This window comes from Typopeltis vanoorti, chromosome 21 (genome assembly GCF_054136105.1).
Source record: "Typopeltis vanoorti isolate ZY-2024b chromosome 21, IOZ_Tvanoo_1.0, whole genome shotgun sequence".
NCBI lineage: Eukaryota > Metazoa > Arthropoda > Arachnida > Uropygi > Thelyphonidae > Typopeltis > Typopeltis vanoorti.
The window spans coordinates 99,482,951-99,503,740 of NC_143569.1; the positions used below are offsets into that span (position 1 = coordinate 99,482,951).

Genomic DNA, 20,790 nt, shown 5'->3' on the forward strand with positions numbered 1-20,790 from the left:
TGTGTGTAACATCTGCAGATGTTAGAACTCTGATATCCAATATTTCATCTGGTTTTACTATTCTTTTTATTATTAAATAATCTTTGGTAGATAATTTTCTTGTTATCCCACCATGCTATTTTATGTTGCTTTTGTGATTAAAGAAAGTATTATATATTCTAAATTTATTACCTCTACAAAACTGAAGAACTCTTTTCTGTACAATCTCAGATTTCAAAATTATTTTAACACTATCTTGTACACAGCTAGTTTAAATGCTTTGACTGATTTTTCTTTTATTCCATTTAAATTTATTCATTTGACTTCTTCATTGCTAATTCTGATGTCTATTTCCATATTTAATTTGTCGCTTTCCCTAAAAATTGTGTCTAAACCTGCAGCTGGAGAGTGGATACACTAACCACTTGGCCAACCAGGCCAGTGTGATAGATGATAACTTGTATATATAAGTTCTATTCATGATGCAGTTGATGTCTTCAGTATTCCTGCAAAGCTTTCATAGTCTGTCTTTTATTACTGATTTTCATACAAAATTTATTACAGTAGTTATTCAATTTAGTTAGGTTATTCTGTAGACCTGTACTGAATTTATTTAAGAGCATAACATTGTCTATAAAGTAAAGAATTGAGATCAGTATATCTGATTTCAATATCAGGTTTGATTCCACTTTCTTTCATAATGTGATCTGTTTCATCATTGTTCTAAGGGACAGTCCCTGTTGCTATAGAGACTCTTCTCAGTCATCCTATTAACATTCTAAAAAAATTTTCGCATTCTAATTTCTTAATAATGCAAAAGAAAAAGAAAAAAGTGAATTGAAATTGTTTCTAGAGTGTTGATTAAACAAGAAATTAACATTATTGTGATTATAAAACTTTCTTTTAACATGATAATTTGTTTTTAATCGATAAAATAAATGGACTTTGGTTGAATATATACAGTGATCCATCAATTATTTAGTTACATTGGGAAATTGAGTATTTGGCCAGTTAAGTGCACTTAATTGAATATATAGTTAGTAATGTTTCAGGAGTCCTTTTGCAGATTAATCATTGTTGGCTGAGTGGCTAGCATATTCCCTTCCAGCCACCAGACCACAGGCATGGATGTTTGTGATTGTTCTTAGGTGGGAGATGAATATCATCACCTGTGTGAGCCCACCACCACCACCCTACTTACTGGAGATCTGAAATGGCTAAAAAGGTTCCATGTTCGGTTTCTAGAGCAAGGTTTCTGGACCAAAAAAAAAATGAATAAATATACAAATATATAAAATCAGTGAAATAAAGAGCCAAAAGGCTTCACTTTGGTGATGTAAATATTATTTAAATTAACGGGATATTTAATCCCACATTATTTCAAAGTCGAATAAGAAAACTCTGAGATATAATTAAATCACAAAGTTTCATGCCGAATATAGCAAACTATAAAAGTTCGGCGAGTCCAAGTGTGAGCAAACACCTGGGTGGTTCAATACTGGGCAATTCATAGTAAAGGTGGATAAAGCTAGGATTGCTATTCTTAGTATTTGCCCTAATGTAAAACTCATCCCCTAGGAGATGTATGTTGTTTTACATTAAGGGAGGTAGGTTCATTATCCAGACCGGTTTCAACCTTTATTGAGGTCTCATCAGTGAGTAGGTAAAACAAAATAATACCAAGATTGTAGAGATAATAGTTTTAATACTTTATAGTACGATTCTGTAAAGTATTAAAGTTGCCCGGTATGAAGTTGCACCTTTTTGACGAATTGTCAAAAAGGTGCAACTCCAAAATTCACTTCGGCGATGTAAAAATTATTTAAATTAAGGGGATATTTAATCCCACATTATTTCAGTTGTCCAGTATTGCACCACCCAGGTGTTTGCTCATGCCTGGACTTGCCGAACTTTTATAGTTTGCTATATTCGGCATGAAACTCTTTGATTTAATTATATCTTAGAGTTTTCTTATTCGGCTTTGAAATAATGTGGGATTATCCCCTTATTTTAAACAATTTTTACATCGCTGAAATAAAGCCTTTTGGCTCTTTATTTCATTAATTTATCTGTGCACCTTTTTGACAACTCGTACTGTAAAGTATTAAATCTGTTATCTCTACAATCTTGGTATTATTTGGTCTACCTACTCACTGATGAGACCTCAATAAAGGTTGAAACTGGTCTGGGTAGTGACCTATCTCCCGTAATGTAAAACAACATACATCTCCTAGGGGATGAGTTTTACATTAGGGCAAATACTAAGAATAGTGATCCTAGCTTTATCCACCTTTACTACGAGTTGCCTGGTATTGCACCACCCAGGTGTTTGTTCATGCTTGGACTCACTGAACTTTTATAGTTTGCTATATTTGGCATGAAACTCTTTGTTTTAATTATATCTTAAGAGTTTTCTTATTCGGCTTTGAAATCATGTGGGATTAAATATCCCTTTAATTTAAATAATATAAAATCAATAAGATAGAAAAAAAAGTCCTTAGCCTACCAACAGTATGAATGTACTATAGGCTTATAAAATAAACCTTTCTTTGGTGGGAGCCACATTAAAAAAAAATAATAATAAAATAAAATAAAAATCTAGTCCATTTTACCGAGTTTTTATTATTATTTTTTTTTTAAAGTTTGGTAATTAAGAAAGATCTGTATGAAATTCATCAGCAGTAAAATGTTTTATAAATCACTAAGAAAACTATATTTCTTGATTAGGTTATAATGCTATACAGATGATGGCTATTATGGAACATGCATATTATGCTAGCTTTGGTTATCAGGTGACAAGCTTCTTTGCAGCCTCTAGGTAAGATTTCTTTGTAAATTGTTAATAGAAAAAGCTTCATTCTTGTTTTTATTATTATTATTATTATCATCATCATTGTTATATGGGACTTCTTGTGTGGCTTCATTCTGCTCACACACCACCTATCATTATTATCCTCATTAGACTACCATGGAGTCAAGACTCATTGTGTGAGGTTCTATTGTCACACACAGCTCACCAAATCATGCCTTAAATACAATTCATCATACTCTCATGTAATGCATTCCAGTTACTTAGCGCTCTCCATGCAGACTATACAGTTCCCAGAGATGGTCTCTAGTTTCCCCCACCCAAGTTCTATGAAAAATTTCTGCATAATATTGTAATAACCATTTACCAACTTACCAACATGTTTCAGTCATATCTCTCCCTTCCTCCTATCCACTAGACTGCAAATTGCATTTTTTCCATCTTTCTTCATATTGAACATTCCAGAGACCTGAAACCACCTTAGTCAATCTTGTCTGGATCCTTTTGAACGCCTTTCCATTCTTTTGAAAACCAAGTGACAAAATTTGTGCACAGTAATCCATATATATGGTCTGATCAATGTCTTATACAATGGAACTACAATCTTCTTACTTCTACACATCAGTGGTTTTTGCATTATTGCCATAATCTGTTGTGGTGTCATCAAAATATAGCAAGCTGTCCCTTAAATTTTAGGTTTTTATCCACCATCACTCACAGATCCCTTTATCTACCCCACCTGCTCTAAGATATCCCTACCAGTTATATACTCTGTGTGCTATCTTTGTTTCATGATTTTAAGATCCTTCAATTTGCAACATTGACCTGGTAATCTTACTCACTTGCCCATTCATCCATCATTGTCTATTCATCAACCATCCACCCAGTCTATTCAAGTCCTCTTGTAAAACCAAAACTGCTCTATTCCTCATAGTTATTTCCAACCGTACATCATCTGCAAGCAACTACATGTTGTTATTTAAATCATTCCTAATATTATTAGCATACAAGTTAAACAGCAATGGTCCCAAAACCTACCCATGGAGCCAGAGGTTGAAATGGTTTTGAACCAAAATAAAATATTCTTCTCAGAACAATTCAAATGGAAATTTTTTTTTTCTAATTGCATGAATTAATAATCCCGGATTGTATTTTTTTGTTATCATAAATTTTTTATCTATCCAGATTGGAACAATTTATTTGTTCCTCTGAAGATATGTTTCTGAGTCTGAGCAAAAAATTTCACTCATTGTAAATAATGATCAGTCTGAAACACACACACACACACACACACACACACACACACACACACACACACACACACACACACACACACAGTGTGTGTGTGTCAGTAGGATAGAATATATTGTTCCACTCCAGAATAATTGTCTGAGGATCAAAAAGAATTTGTTCTTCAGATATTTAACTCCTTCCTGGAGCACACTACTAGTGACATTCCTCTACCAGGATATTGCTTCCCTAAACACAGCTTCCTAATACCCCCCCCCCACACACACACAAGCTGATTTTCAATTCAGCACTTGAATCTGCTATCCATCTGTTGCAATTTACTTAATCATGTAGCAATCTATCAAAGACCATTGCAAAATTTAAATATACCATGGTATATGCATCCTCCTTGTCTTGTGCATTTGTTTCCTTTCTATAATGAATAAGTAGATAAAATAAGTCATCATTATCATCATGATCATGATGGCGACGTCGCAGCAAACACAGATGGATATGTGAGCAGTCATATTGGCCTCAGTCAATTCATGCGGCACCCAAACATTGAATTTTGAAACATATCCCAGCTTGTGCAAATTGTTTTCAATGCTTGTCTGGGATATGTTCAGTACTGCAGCAATCTCCCGCACTGTTTGTGACAGATTTTTGTCGACGATATCCTTCACAACACTCGAATCAACCTTGGTCAGGCAACCGGCACGAGGCTCATCACTGATGTCGAAATCTCCAGAATGGAATTTGGCAAACCACTTTTGGCATACGCGTTCTGTTAAGGCACCATCCCCATATATGCTGCTTTTTTTTTGATGGGCCTCCACAGCTCGTTTGCCTTTTTTGAAATAAAAAAGCAAAATATGCCGGTAATGTATGTTGTTTCCTTCCATTTCTAAAAATATGTTACACGCGCAACCGAAGTAGGCCGAACTAAAATTCACTGAAAGGTTATGTGAAATGTCGCCTTTCAACTGCGCAATAGCGTTGCACGGTACTGCAACAATAGCGATAGGCAAAGCGGCATAAACTTGTACTAACGCATAAACTGAACAAACTTATTTGCCAACCCAATAGTATACTATGAGAAGTTATATCATCACAAACTTCCTATCAATAATTTTCCTTCAGATTAGCCTGTTATCTGTCAACGTTCCAATATTATCAGATCAGAATGATAAGGCACTTTTTACTGTATCAATTCACCTACATCTTGATCTTTTTCTTGCCATCCTGACAGAGAAGATATGTTTAGCTAATCTTTCCTCTGCCATTCTGTTTAAGTGGCCATACTATCTTAGATTACGACCTTAAGACCTTCAGCCCAATCGGCCAAGAATACTAACATTTCCCACTAGGAGGCACCATCAGGACTTTTAGGAGAATGAATAGCTTCCTGCTTCATCCTCATTTACTGTTTCTTGTACTTGCGTGCACGTGTCTTGTTTTTAAGTTCCTGTGAAAATGGCAACATGACGTTGCCAAAATATTGGAAGTGTATTAAAATTTATTTTAATGTATATCCTATTATACGTTGTAATTTCCTTAAACTATTTAGTAAAAATGCATAACCAACGTCTAAGCCTTTTCACGAAAATTATGATAATCCACGGAGATGCCACCGCACGTAAGGCCCGCCATTATGGTAAAATGAAGTTAAAGCTATCAAGACAACTGAATCGTCTCGCCTTCCTAAAACGCTGCCGGGATAACCAGGTAATCCCAAACTGTGTCAAATTGAAGCACTATTTCTCTTCGCAAAAGGCTCTTCGTATTTATAACCGCACAAGCCAAGCTTTGCTCAGGGAACAAATCGCTACAACTCACCGTTTCCTGAATGATGCTAACTTAGCTATCCAGGCACTCGAAGATGACCTTTCAAACCTTAAGCCACTAAATTTATTCTATTTTATACGACATCTCATGCACTGCTGAGGAGAAAGAATTTAAAAAAGTACGAGATCGACACTTCAAAAAATTTGAAAATTTAAAATAGAACTCGAACTCGAAACCAAAACTTCCTACCGAAATGGTAGTCAACCTTTTGTCAGTTAGTGTGAAACTTGAAGCACTCGACGCTCTCTCACGTGGCCACAACTTTCCCATTGCGCCCAGAAGAATATCTGCTGAAGATATTATGATACGAATTGAAAGCAGGATATGACACCTTCTTAACCACGTCGTCAATGATATTAGACTGGATGTGGCTTATGTTCTGACCAAAGCAAAATCACCAAAAACTAACATGCCCAGTAAGGAAATTAAATCTCTACTAGAATTAAAGAAAAACAAGGAAATAATAATCACCAAAGCAGATAAAGGGAACCCCAGAGTATTGCTTAACCAAAAGGATTACACAGGTAAGCTGAATGCTCTATTGTTAGATCGGGCCACTTACCTCCCTATCGAGTACAATCCCACCAACTCACAAATTAGAAACCTCCACAGACTCCTTAAGAAGGTGACTTCTTGGCCTGTAGAAGTCACTAACAAATTAAAACCATTTAATTTGTAAAAAAAATCTTAGATTAGCTCTGCTAACACATTTCTGAATACTAAGAATGGCTAATTCTTTCCTAATATTCTGATTTTTAATGTGATACTACCATTTATGCCATCTGTTCAGTTCCCTAATCATTCTCAGGGCTCTCATATCTGTGGTCTCCAGTCTTTGATCAAGAGTTTCATTTCTAACCCAGCTCTCAGATCCATAAGTTAAAATTGGTTTGAACACTGTCTTGTATACAGCTAGTTTAGTATTTTGACTAATCTCTCTCTTATTACATATAAATTTATTCAGTTGACTTTCTACCATACCAGATTTGCTAATTCTGCTGTCTATTTCCAAATTTAATTTGCCATCTTCACTAAAAAGTGTGCTTAAATAGCTGAAATGTTTTATGTGTTCTATAGGTTCTCCATTCAGCATGTAGTCGATGTTTTTTTCAGTGTTTCTGCTGATTTGCATTGTCTTTGTCTTTTTAATGCTTATTTTCATACCAAATTTATTACAGCAGTTATTCAATTCGGTCAGAGAATCCTACAGACTTGTCCTGGATTTATTTAAGAGTATAACATCATCTGTATAAAATAAAGAGATGAGACCAACATCTCCAATCTTGATATCAGGTTTAATATCACTTTCTTTTATAATATGATCCATATAGATGATGAATAACAGTGGAGAAAATTTACACTTTTTTGCACACCTGACTTAACATCAAACCATCTTCCTCCTCTTCCTTCACTTCTAACTGCTGATTTACAACTCGGATAGAGACTGTGTATTTTAAGCATGCGATACAGAGGAAAAGGCATAGGGAGTCAGCTTAAGAGACGTCATAATTATCAATTCGATGAGGATTACAAAGAACAGGCAAGGAGGGTGAACTGGTTAGTAAGGGTAGTAAAAGTGAAGTATGAGCAGCAGTTGGCTAATGAAGCAGATAGAATCCTAGGGAGTTCTTTTGATATGTAGACAGGAAAAAAAAGAATGATTATGGAATTGTAGCATTGATTGGAGAAAATGTTATAAGAACAACTGCTGCAGAAGATATAGTTGAGATATTTAATGAGCAGTTCATAAATTTCTTTCATTCTTGTGAATGTGATATCATGGAGAGTTTGAGAGGAGCAGTTGATGATGAGGAGAGACTGTCTCCAAAACAGCAAGAGGTATATGGGGAATTGAACAAACTTGATGTTGATAAGGCTGTGGGACTTGATAATATATCACCACGTATCTTGAAGGAATGTGCTGGGGTGTTGACATTTGTTTAATTGAAGTCTTGCACTGGGTCAAGTTCCAAAGGAGTGGAAGGAAGTCAAGATTGTGCCACTTCATAAGGAAGGTGACAGAACACAAGCATCAAATTATAGACCTATCTCTGTGTCAGTTGTTATGGTTAAAGTGTTGGAGAGTCTGGTGAGAACCAGGATCCAAAATTAGTTTGACAACAATTGTGTTATCTTTGATCCACAGTTTGGATTTGCTAAAGGGAGGTCATATTTTAGTAATCTACTTATAGTCTGCCAACAGTTGAGAGAACCATAGCTGTCAGAGTGCCAAGAAGAATCAATTCATGTTGAAGGGGAGAAATTAATAGGGTACTGTAGTAATTTGTCACCAACACCCCAAATGCATGCTTTATATGTAAAATTTTCCAACTGTTATACAAGCAAAATAGTTACCAATTTAAAAATTAGAATGTTCATTAAGTATTGTACATATTACAATAAGGTGACATCTTCATTGGACAAAGGAGATGGATGCGTAATAGCATACTTATATATTGCAAAGGCTTTTGGTAGATTACCATATGATAAGTTGATACTCAAACTAGAACAGATGGGGTTGGATATTAGACTAGTGCATTGGATCGCGATTGGTTATCTGATAAGTATTAGCAAGTTGTGTATGGGGGAGCAATATCCCAAGACAGGAAAGTCACTAATGTTATTCCCCGGGAAGCTGTTTTGTAGTCATTGCTGTTTAATTTGTATGTTAATGATATTGGAGATGATTTGGATGGGGATATTCAGTTGTTTGCAGATGATGCAAAGTTGGTACAAAATATGATAAGTAGAGCAGATGAAGTGAGAAGCCTTACAAAAAGACTTGAATAGACTGAGCGAATGGGAACAGAAGTGGGGATGTTGCAAAATGTAAGGTTTTAAAATTTGCAAACAAAGATGGGATGTAGAATTTATGCTTGGTGGGGATATATTGTTGGAGCTGGAGGAAATAAGAGATCTTGGGGTGATGGTATATAAGGGTCTAAAATTTAGAGGACACATTGCCAAAATTGTGAGGACAACACAATGAATTCCGGGAATCATGCAGAGGACACTGACTTATAGAAATAAGGAGATTCTTGTTCCATTTTATAAGGCTCTGATTAGGCCAAATCAGATGGACTACTATCCACAGATTTTGTCATCTGGTTTTCAGAAGGACAAAGAGGCCTTTTGGAAGAGTTGACTGACTAAGGTAGTTTCTGATCTATGTCAAATATGAGGAATGGTTGAGAAGATGCAGTTTACAGTGTCTTATGGATAGGAAGAAGAGGGGAGATATGATGGAGACATACAAGTTGGTATGGGGTTGCTATAGGATCAGTGTTCAAGAGGTTTTTCATATAATGGTGAGAGGTCAGGGAAGAACAAGAGGTCATTCCTGGAAACTGTATAAAGAGGGTGTGAGAAGGGAAGTGAGAAGCAGGTTTTTTACATGCAGAGTTGTGAATGATTACAATGCCTTGTCTGAGAGTGTTGTAGTATCTGCAGAGAATTTGAACGTGTTTAAGGTGCAGTAAGATGAGCTGTATGCATGACAAAGGGAAATTCTAGATGAGTCTTTGATTCCATGGGGTCTTAAAATAATATCAGCTTTCCTCTTGGCACCTTTTCATATGCCTTTTCCAAATCTAAACTTAAATGTAGATTATTGAAATAAAGAACCAAAAGGCTTCACTTCGGCGATACAAAATTATACAAATTAAGTGTATATTGAATCCAACACTATTTCACAGCCGAATATATATTATTATTATTAGGGCAACTCCAAGGAGTCGCCAGACTCACCGAGGGAGGCCCTAACATCATGTCAAGAACAACTATTCGACATTCACACAGTATCTATCATATCTCACCTTGAACTCATTCACAGTCATGGCACCCACAACAGACTCTGGCAGCTTATTCCACTCATTCAGCATTCTCCAAGTAAAAAAATCTAGCTCTAACACCCTTGCTAACCACACTCTTGCCCAGCTTCCATGTATGGCCCCTAGTCCTCCCACCACCAGTTCTATTCTCAAAAATATCTTCTGAATTAATCTTATAGAAACCCTTCAATAATTTGAATGTCTCAATCATATTACCCCTTTTCTGCCGATCAACCAATTTCTGCAACCCACAAATCTTCAACCTGTTCTCATCAGGTTCATTGCATAGACCTGCTATCATCTTGCCTCTGGATCCTCTCCACCTCCTCCCCATCAAGAAGAAATCCTTGCGACCATATCTGGGCACTGTGGTCTAGATGGGGGGGGAGGTCTTATCAAGGCTCGATACAGAGGAACAATAACCTGTTTGTTTCTGCTTGTTAAAGTTTTTTTCAGCAACCAAGTGATTTGATGAGCTGATTTAGCCAATTTTGCAATGTGCCCCCCCTGAACTTCAACTCCCTGTCCACCAACACTCCCAAATCCCTGGCCTCTTCAATCTCCTGCAGTAAGGTTCCACCAATGTGATATACTGCTGCTAATCTTTTCACCCCAAAATGCATAACCTTACACTTTGCCACATTAAATTGACATCCATTCTCCTTAGCCCAGTCCTCCAAACTATTCAAATCATCCTGCAAAATTTTGACATCCTGTGCATTCACTATTGCTCTACCCAACTTTGCATCATCAGCAAACAAATGGACACTTTCTCTCAGATCCTTTCCTATATCGTTAATGAACAAATTGAACAGTAGTGGTCCAGGAACAGAATCCTGCGGCACATAACTAGTCACAGGACGTATTTTGTACTCTACTCCTGAATAAACCACTCTCTGATATCTCTCCATCAACCACCCTCCTATCCATCTCACCAACCCTATATCCATCCCCATATGCTGCCGTTTACTGATTAGAATTCCATGATGTATCCTGTCAAATGCCTTAATAAGGTCCAGTAGAATCACTGTAAACCCATTACCCTTAGCCAGTTTCAGCCGTCACTGTGTTATAGAACGCGAGCAAGTTACTGAGGCATGATCTAGCCTTCACAAAACCATGCTGTCTCCCATACAGTATCCCATTTTCATCTATCCAGTCCTGTATTTTCCTCTTGACTATTTTCTCCAAGACCTTGACAGCGATTCCTGTTATGCTGATCAGTCAGTAATTTACAACAGCAGTCTTGGAACCTTCTTTATGCTGTGGAACTATTCCCCCCCCCCCCTCAGGACTAACTCAGACCTGAGAATCAAATTAAACAAAATGATTAAGGGCACTGACAATTCTTTAGCCGCTTCACGTACAACACAAGCTGGTATACCATCCAATCCCACAGATGTATTGACATAGAGGTTTTGTAATAGACTATTCACCTCTACTTCATTCACCACAATTCCCATATAAGCTATTGGTTCATTCATTCCTGCAATGTCGCCACCTGGACGATATACTCTTGCAAAGTGCTCGCTCAGTAATTCCGCTATAACAACTGATTCGGTTACCACCTTGCCGTCAGCATTCTTTAAAATCATTCTGCCATATACATTTTTTCTTTTACTTGCAACATATCGAAAAAACTGTTTGGGATTCTCTTTAGCATGCATGGCTAATGTTCTTTCATAATCCGCTTTTGCTTTTCTTACCACACTCATTACCCTTCTATCCTGCGCTTTATACCGCTCATGTGCCTGCTGGTCAGCTTTCTTCTTAAATTCCCTCCACAGTTGTTTCTTTTTTTGCAGCTCAAGGTGTTATTCATCCAATTAACCCCTAACTTGATTTATTATTTGGACTGTAGGTATACAGTCAGCCATTGCCTCCTATAAACACTTCTTAACTGACTCCCATGCACTATCAACATCCAGCCCTTGCAGTTTTACATGCTGTGGCACTGAACCAATCAAACTCCTAAGCTTGTCATACTTACCAGCCCGATAATTCCACATGTACCCTGTCTTAATTGTAAATTCCACACCTTTAGCCACATCCCAAGTCAAGACCTTATGATCACTCTGACCAGTTGGTGGCAACGTGGTCATATTCGTTACAGCCAAATTCTCAGATGCATTTACTAGCACTCTCTGATCCCTAGTATTTTCCATTACATGCTGTTGCAGATAGTTATCCCTTAATAACCGCATAAAATCCAATTCCTTCCTCCCATGTGTCCTCTCCTCCTTCCAATCAGTGTTACCGTAGTTGAAATCTCCCATAATAATTACCCTCCTTAAACTCATTTCTTCTATTTGCTTATGCATACTATCTCCACCATCTATTCCATCAACTGGCCTATAGTAGCATTCAACTGTATATTTTGTTCTGCTAGTCTCAATCTCACACCAAATAGCCTCAAATGTGCTCTTTTCTCTATCCTGCAGTTTCACTTCTATTCACTTTGGCTTCAGCTCATCAGCTATCATCAATTACACTCCTCTCCCCATTTTATTCTCCCTGTCACTCCTGAACACACCATATCCCTCACATTCAATCCCACTAGCTATATCATCTTCTGTCAGCCATGTTTCACTAATGCCAATAACCTGTGGCCTGGAAGTGCTAACCAAGGCCAGAAATTCTTCCTTCTTGTTCCTAATACTTCTGGCATTAGTATAAATGAATTGCAGAAGCCCATTTGTCCCATCCCTATTTTGATACCTTATACTAACTATCCCACTCTGATTTGTTGTCCTTCCTACTCGCTCGGGCATATTACACACATTCATACACTCAACTGTTTCCCTAAAGTCAACATATCTACTCCCCCCCCCCCTTAATAACTCTAGTTTCCCTGATTCTACACATCCACTTCCAATTCATTCAACAACACTTTTTCAAGTTTTCGTACACTGAATGCATTCAAATACAAACCTTCCATCTTATATAAATCCTTTCGCCCATCGAACTCACTCCACATATCCACAAATTCCACACCACTCCTTCTGCATAATCCTCACATAAAGTCATTAGCAATTATGGCCCTCCTTTTATACTCTTCACTGTCATTCCGTGGCAACAGACTCGCCATCCTAACTCTCTCACTCTTCTCTCTTGCTATCTCAAGTAATTCCTTCAAATCCTCTCTCATAGCCATTTTATCTCCTTTCAAATCATTTGTTCCTGCTACTAATATCAATTCTTTCACCCTCTACTTTTGCACTCTTAGTTGGAATGCTCAGTAAACATTTTTGCCAATGCTCCAGCTGCCAATTTGTCCTGTGTATTGCTCCGCATAGCTGTGCGATCTCACTCATTGGATCTGTCTCATCATTTTTATGATCCGTTAATTCATTCATTCGTTCTATATTTTTACCTTCATTCACACTTTCAACGCCACACTCACAGCTATCTGGTACTATCTTGCAAATATCACTATTCATATCTCGCATATCACTATTTTCTTCATTCCCACTTTCAACAATGATATCACTCTCATAACCTGAAACTCACTTTAAATCCTCACATTCCTTAAACTTTCTGCACACGTTCACTTCACTGTCATTGTCTAACCAGACTCCAACCGCTCTCCTCAAAGCATACATTTCACAATCTGAATAAAATGCTTTATATTAAAATATTTGGACAAAGATGCCGATCTGGATGCCATTGTATTCCTTTTTATTTGAGCCATGTGCATGCCAATAATCGTATCTATCAAATTACTAATTGAAATAACTCAGAAAACACAAAGATCACACAGACACGCTAAGATACGAAAAGTAAATAATGCTACGTAAGATTCAAGCAAATTTACGAATTATTACTTAAAATAACACTTATCTGTTCAGGAGCTCTCTACAAACACTACAATATAGAAACTACATGAGTTTCGTGCTGAATATAGAAACTATGAAAGTTTCGGCAGATCCAAGTGTAAGCAACCTTTTAGGACGGGGCAACTCGCGGTAAAGGTGGAGTAAGTTCTGATCACTTTCCTTAGTATTTTCCATAATAAAGCACATTAAAGGGGATGACTACCTAGACTAGTTTCAACCTTTGTTGAGGTCTCATCAGTGGGAGCCAGACTCAGATGTAAACACCCAGGTTGAAGTGATGCAGAAGTCATACTTTGCCATATGAGTTGTCAAAAGGTGTCACATTTTAGGTACCAAGAATTATTGAAATAGAGAGCCAAAAGGCTTCACTTCGGCGATGCAAAATTATACAAATTAAGGGGATATTGAAATCCTTGTTATATTCCCAAGATTTCTCAACCATTTATCTTAAAGTGAAAATCTGATCCTGACAACCTCTGTTTGGCCTGAAACCCAGCTTGATCTTCTCCAAGCTTCTCCTCCACAATTTTTCTTAGCTGTTTCTCAAGAATACTTGCATAAATCTTACCAAGAATACTCAGTTGAGAAAGTTATCTGTAATTCTCACATTCAGTTTTATTCCCTTTTTTATAGATGGGTATTATTGAGCTCTCTACTCCAGTCACCTGGAACTCAACCCTTACAATGCTTTCTGAATTATACAATGTAGCCACTGTAAAATGTTTATACCTCCATCTTTTAGTATTTCTGGTTGAATTTCATCTACTCCAGCCCAGCTGTATTTCTACATTTCAGGTTTGTGATATCTTTGTTTACTTCAAGTACAGATATATATATATTCCAAATGGCATTCTTGTTGAGTGGTTTCTACCACCATGCTGTCACTGCTTGTTTCATATTACAATCTTTCAAAATAATTACTCCATCCATCAAGAATATCTTTATCCTGTGTCCTGTATCATCATTTTAATTCCTTTTTACAATACTCTTTTCTCCACTTCTGAGCTTTTTTCAATCAAGTATTTTAACGCAATAGAATATTTTATTACCTTCCTGATGTTTACTTTCTATTTTCTTACCAAAGTCTTCCCATGACTTTTGTTTAGCTAATTTTACACAATGCTTTGCTTTCTTGCATTTTTCTCTGTATTCCATAAGAGCAGAAGCTGGCTTATTTGCCAGGAACTTTCAGTTTTCTTCTTTTCCTTCACTGCCTCTTTAATTCCCGAATCCATCATGGAGTTCTGATTTTTATGTTGTTGCAGATTACCTCACTGTACGCCTGTCTGACTGAATCAAAGTGTTCTTTAGAGTTTGCCACTGAAAATCCAAAATTTGGTTCTTGTTTTCAAACTCTTTCAGTTTTTCTTGAATAATATTTAAAAACTTTCTTACACACCCCCTTTCAATTTGAAATTCAATTTTATTCTGCTCAACACTAAATGGTGATCACTTCCTATTTCAAATCATTGTACTTAACCAGTGGAAAAAACATCACTATTGATAATAAGTGATAATAGTGCATGAAACTTTTCTTATTCCTTGCTTCTCTCCATGTGAATTTGTGCACATTTTTATGTCAGAACATGGTTAGTAATAACTAGTCAATGTCCTGGGCAGAAATCTACGTACCATTATTATTAGATTTGCTCTTTTCTCCAAATTTTCCCAAAACATTTTTATTATATGTCTGGTAATCAGTTCCTACTCTGCTGTTAAGATCTCCAACAAGAACAAACTTTTCCTTTTTCGTTGTGTCAGCTGCCTTCACTAATGCCTCAAAAAATTCCTCCACTTCTTAGAAGAACCTATTGTGGGACTAAGCACAAATAAGCCTCATTGTCCAGTTCTCCATTTGATATTAGCCCACATCATTCTACTTGATGTTGCCTGCCAAGAAGATTAGCCTCATATTTAGTGTTTAACATTATAGCAACTCCTTTTTTACCCTGATTGCTATTTCCTGAATATAAGATATCTTGTATTTGTTGCTTAGAAAGATCTCACCTGTTGTTGTCTTCTTTATTTCGGTAACACCAATTATGTTGATCTGGTACTTAGCCAATTCTTCTGCTAGTTGCATTTCTTTTCCATTGATGCTTCTTATGTTGAGGGTGCCAATCTTGTTTTCTGCTGATGTTGAGCTGGGGGGTTTGTTCCAGTAGCTGACGTTTTGCTGTTCGTCCTGTTTTCCTGAAAAAAACAAAACAATGGGTGTGTTGTTTAACTGCTGGGTGATGCCCTGGCTGGCATGAAATTCCATCATGTATTACCATCATTTTGAGTTATGGTTTAAGCCAGTAAGAATATAATTTGATCTGCTAAATCTCAAATTGCCAGCCCATCCTCATTCATTCAGTATCCAGGTAGATACCCAACAGGATGCACCACAAGAAGGTAAGAATTGGAATTCAGGTCAGAAGCCCTGGTTGGTTCTCTGCATTCCCCAAAAGAGCCTTAGTCTTATCACTTACCTTATGGAGTGCAACAATTTTGCCATCTTTCCACTTCTTTGGAACTTGACCCATTGTAAACAAGGCACGTGTTAAAGAAGCACTCATGAGTGATGTGGGGAAAGGAGGAGGTGGATTTGATGTAATGAAATACCCTTATCAATATTCATGAGATTGAAATACCTTTATGAATTGCTCATTTAATATCTCACCTAGATCCTCTACAGTGTTTATCCTACCAATTTCACCTACCATTATCATCCTTCAATAATCATTCTTTTTTTAGCTACTTGCTGTTCATGCTATATTTTTTCTATCCTTACTAATCAAGTCACCTCCCTAACCTACCCTTAATAATATTCATACAACTGATTACCACTCATCTTGTGCTGCATCCATAATGCCTCCTCCTTTAAGATTGCATGCCTAGCACCTCATTCGTCTTTTGCACCTGCTTTTTTTAAACCTCCTGATCTTTTAATACTTTCAGATATTGTGTCTAATAGGTAGTTCTTGTGGAGGCTCAAGCAGCATTTATCTCCTTTCCATCCAATTCCTCAGTCCATATCGGCATACCATCATGCCCTTTTTTTTTTTTTTGCTGTTTCATATGAGATTTGAATGACTACTAAGTGATGAATGACTGCAACAATATAATATTAGGACTTTGGAATGCTGGCTGTGGAGAGAGGTTGAAGAATATGGATTGCAGAGTTTGATGGATTGGAGGAAAAGGGGTGATGTGATAGAGATGTTTAAATTAGTGAGAGGATTTTATTGGATTAATTCAGAGGTGATTATAAAATTGAGAAGGCAAGAGGAGAAGAACCAGAAGCCATCCCTGGAAATTATGTAAGAGTGTGATGAAGAGGGGTGTGAGGAGTAGATTTTTTACATGGACAATTGTCAGCAAATGGAATACATTACCAAAATATGTTGTTAATGTAAGGATGTTAAAGATTTTAAGGTTTGGTATGATAAATATGTTGTTAAGAAAAGCAGTTAAGAAAAGAATTAAAAAAGAAGAAACAACAAAGTGTATTTACTGCTAGTACAGGACAGCTTCATGGTATTATGTCGTATACTGCACCTTCAGTTCCTCATTCACATCAGCATCATTTACAGACTCCCGAGATGAGGGTCTCATATACTACTCAAAAGCCATATGCCAATCATCGATTGAATACTCCTATTGTTCTATCCAAAATGAGGAATGATCCTCAGAATTCTGCTCTTCAGAAACAACTTCACGATCTTCAAGCAGAAATTAGGGCATTAAGTGAAAAGCAAAAACAAGTTGTCCAGCAGTTAAGAAAAGAATTAGAAAAGAAGAAACAACAAAGTGTATTTACTGCTAGTACAGGACAGCCTCCTGGTATTATGTCGTATACTGCACTTTCAGTTCCTCATTCACATCAGCATCATTTACAGACTCACGAGATGAGGGTCTCATATACTACTCAAAAGCCACATGCCAATCATCGATTAAATATGTTGTTAGTTAAATGAACCTCCCATGATGAGTCTGCCTACTCCATGGAGGGTGTAATAATATAAATTATTATTTTTTAATAAAAACTTTATCATATTTATGATACTGACAATGGTTTAGCTATCAGTTTAATGTAATTTTACTTGTGTTTTCTATAGAACAGTCAAGCCAAATAATAATAAAAAAAAATAATTTATATGAATAGTATTTAATTTATATCAAGTGGACTTTATTTGACTGTGTGTGTGTATTTATTTTTTTAAAAGAAATGTAAGTTTACTTGTACATTATAGAAATAAACACTAGAGTGTAAGGATCATCTTGCAACAATTGTAAATCACCAAATCAAAATATAGAACAATATAGAACAGTACTATGGAGATCATAAAACAAGAGAGGTATACAAAATGATCAGAACCATTAATAGAAAGTGGCAACCAAAACAGACCACAATTAAAAATGAAAAAGGCAAAGTATTGATGAATAAAGAAAAAATTGTACAGCGGTGGACAAGATACTGTAGTGAGTTATATGAAGAAAAACTAGGTTCAGATAGCATTGGGAAACTGACTGAAGAATTGAAGCAGATATCACCACCAGGTAATGAGCATGATATGGACATTTTAAGAGGAGAGGTAGAAAAAGCAATGGGACAGCTAAACACAACAAGAGTCCTGGTAACGATAACATTGCTGGAGAAATGATTAAATATGGTGGTGAAAGTATGGTTACAGAAATGCACCAACTATGTAATATGGTATGGAAAGAAGGGAAAATGCCAGAGGAGTGGGTGAAATCAATATTAGTAACATTATACAAGAAAGGAAATAAGCTAGAATGTAAAAATTATAGAACAATTGCCTTGATAAGTCACCTTGGTAAAGTGATGATGATCATATTGACAGGAAGATTGAGAACACAAATGGAAACATACCTTGCAGACGAGCAAGCAAGATTTAGGAAGGATAGAACTACAATTCAACAGATTTTAACAATGAGGTTAATAGCAGAGAAAGCTAGGAGATAAAACAAAAACATGTATACTTGATTTGTTGATTTTCAGAAAGCATTTGACAGTATTCACCAGAAAGTGACATTAGCAGTTCTGGAATCCTATGGAATTGATAAAAAAACTAATAGCTATATTAAAAGATGTTTATCAGAATGCAGTTGCAGCAGTTAGAATAGGTGATGATTTGGGGAAATGGTTTAAAACAAGCAGAGGTGCTAGACAGGGAGACCCAATATCACCAAGCATTTTCATCGCACGTTTTGAAAGAGCAATGGACAAACTGAAGGAAGATGCCAAAGGAATATCTGTACACGGAATGAGAATTAACAATCTCAGATTTGCAGATGACATTGTTATTATTGAAGAAGATGAAAGAGAACTACAAAAAACACTGAAACTGTTAAATGAGGAAGGGAAGAGATTTGGACTTGTTATGAATGTGGGAAAAACAAAGACAATGGTATTTGGTGAGAAGAACATGAAACAAAATATACAAGTGGATGGAACTGATATAGAAAATGTAGGAACAATTCACATATTTGGGAAGTAAACCGACATATGACTTGGACTGTAAAAAAGAAATAAAGATCAGGATTGCAAAGTGAAGAACAAATCTGAACGCCATAGATAACATCTGGAAAAGTAAAGTGATCAGCTTGCAAACAAAACTAAGAGGACTGGAAACATGCATCTTCAGCGGTGTACTGTATGGATCTGAAACGTGGGTAATAAATAAGGAATCAAAAAAAAGAATTTTGGCATTTGAAAGAACTTGTACAGGAAGATTCTATGAACAGGATGAGTACAAAAAATCACCAATGAAGAGATCTATCAGAAGATACAACTAAAACAGAATCTAATGCAGAAGATTATAAAACGGAAGCTGCAATTATTTGGAAACATCTGTAGAATGAGTGAGGACCGGAAGATAAAGACATTTATTATAATAAATTTAGTTTAATCCTTTATCCAAGTGTGAGCAAACAAAGTTTGCATCTGAAAGTATCTTCAGGACCGGGTTAGGTGATACAACACCCGGCAACTCGTTGCAAAGGTGGAGCAAGCTAACATCACTCCTATCTCAGTATCCCCCATAATGCAAAACACATCTTCTTGCGGATATGTCTAATGTTATGCATTAAGGGAAGGGCCACTACCCAGACTAGTTTCGCCTTTATTGAGGTCTCTTCACTGGGAGCCAGGCCCAAGTTTAGATACCAGGCAGAAGCATTAGCAAGGTCATCTCTACCTATAGGAGTTGCCGAATGGTGTGCCACCTTTTTAATAAATTACTCTGAATTTAGAGAAAGATGTTGAAAGTTTATTTTTCACTTGGTTAGACTATAATAAATTTATTCTTGTAGAGAGGCTTATACGCTGGTTAAACATGATAACTAATAATTAAGGAATTGACAGCGTACACTAGAAATATAAATTAAATAAACTTTAATATATACTTTCCGATATCTCGGCAAACGTCACATTCCCATCTTCTTGGGAACTTAATACAAAGACAGGTGCACGCAAGTACTACATAACAGCAAATGAGAACCGAAGCTAGTAAGCTTCCGTTTTCCTAAAGTCCTGATGGTGCCCCCTAGTGGGCTATATTGGTAGTTCTTTGCCTTTGGGCTGAAGTTCTTCTGATAAATGTTTCCCAAATTTGGGGCAGTCTCATGCATCCAAATTTGTTTAGGTTTGGCATGTTCCTAAGGGCTGAGGCTGATTCCATGAATAGTCTTTCATGTTTGAACTTGCTACGGTGTATTACTCAGGCTTTCTTCCATTTTATTCTGTGGCGAGTATCCAGAGCATGGCCTGCAAGCTCAGAGTGGCTGTACTGGTGAAATCAGATGTAATCCTTGTGTTCTGAGATTCTGATATTTGCTGTCCTGCCTGTTTGGCCAAAGTAGGACAATTTACAGCTGCAAGGGACCTGGTATACATCAGGTAAGTCTAGGGGAAGTGGTTGGAGATTACCAACAGACTAAAACCATATAACTCTAGACCCCCCCCCCCTGCATATATGGGCTCCCAAAAATACATAAAGAAAATGTGCCATTATGTCCCATAGTGGATGGCATTGATTCCCCCACTTACAAACTAGCCATGCATTTAGCCAAAGCGCTCTCACACTATACTGGCAACACACCAAAACACACAAAAAGTCCACTTCGAAGCGAGTATAGAAAACCTTAAACTCTAACATAATAGTCAGTTTTGACATCCCCTCCTTATTCACGAATGTCCCCCCCCCCCCCAAAGAAACCTTAGAGCTAATCCAAGCTAAATTTCCTCGCGATA

General features: G+C 36.8%; 1 protein-coding gene across 2 annotated transcripts in view; it reads left to right on the forward strand.

The window, feature by feature from the left end:
- Nucleotides 1-20,790, forward strand: part of AGBE (1,4-alpha-glucan-branching enzyme) — a 380,299-nt gene that overhangs the window by 133,825 nt on the left and 225,684 nt on the right. For both annotated transcript variants that reach the window (XM_090411694.1, XM_090411693.1), the window contains exon 6: nucleotides 2,707-2,797. In XM_090411694.1, coding sequence (XP_090267820.1) covers nucleotides 2,707-2,797 — 91 coding nt within the window. The remainder of the gene's footprint in view (nucleotides 1-2,706; nucleotides 2,798-20,790) is intronic.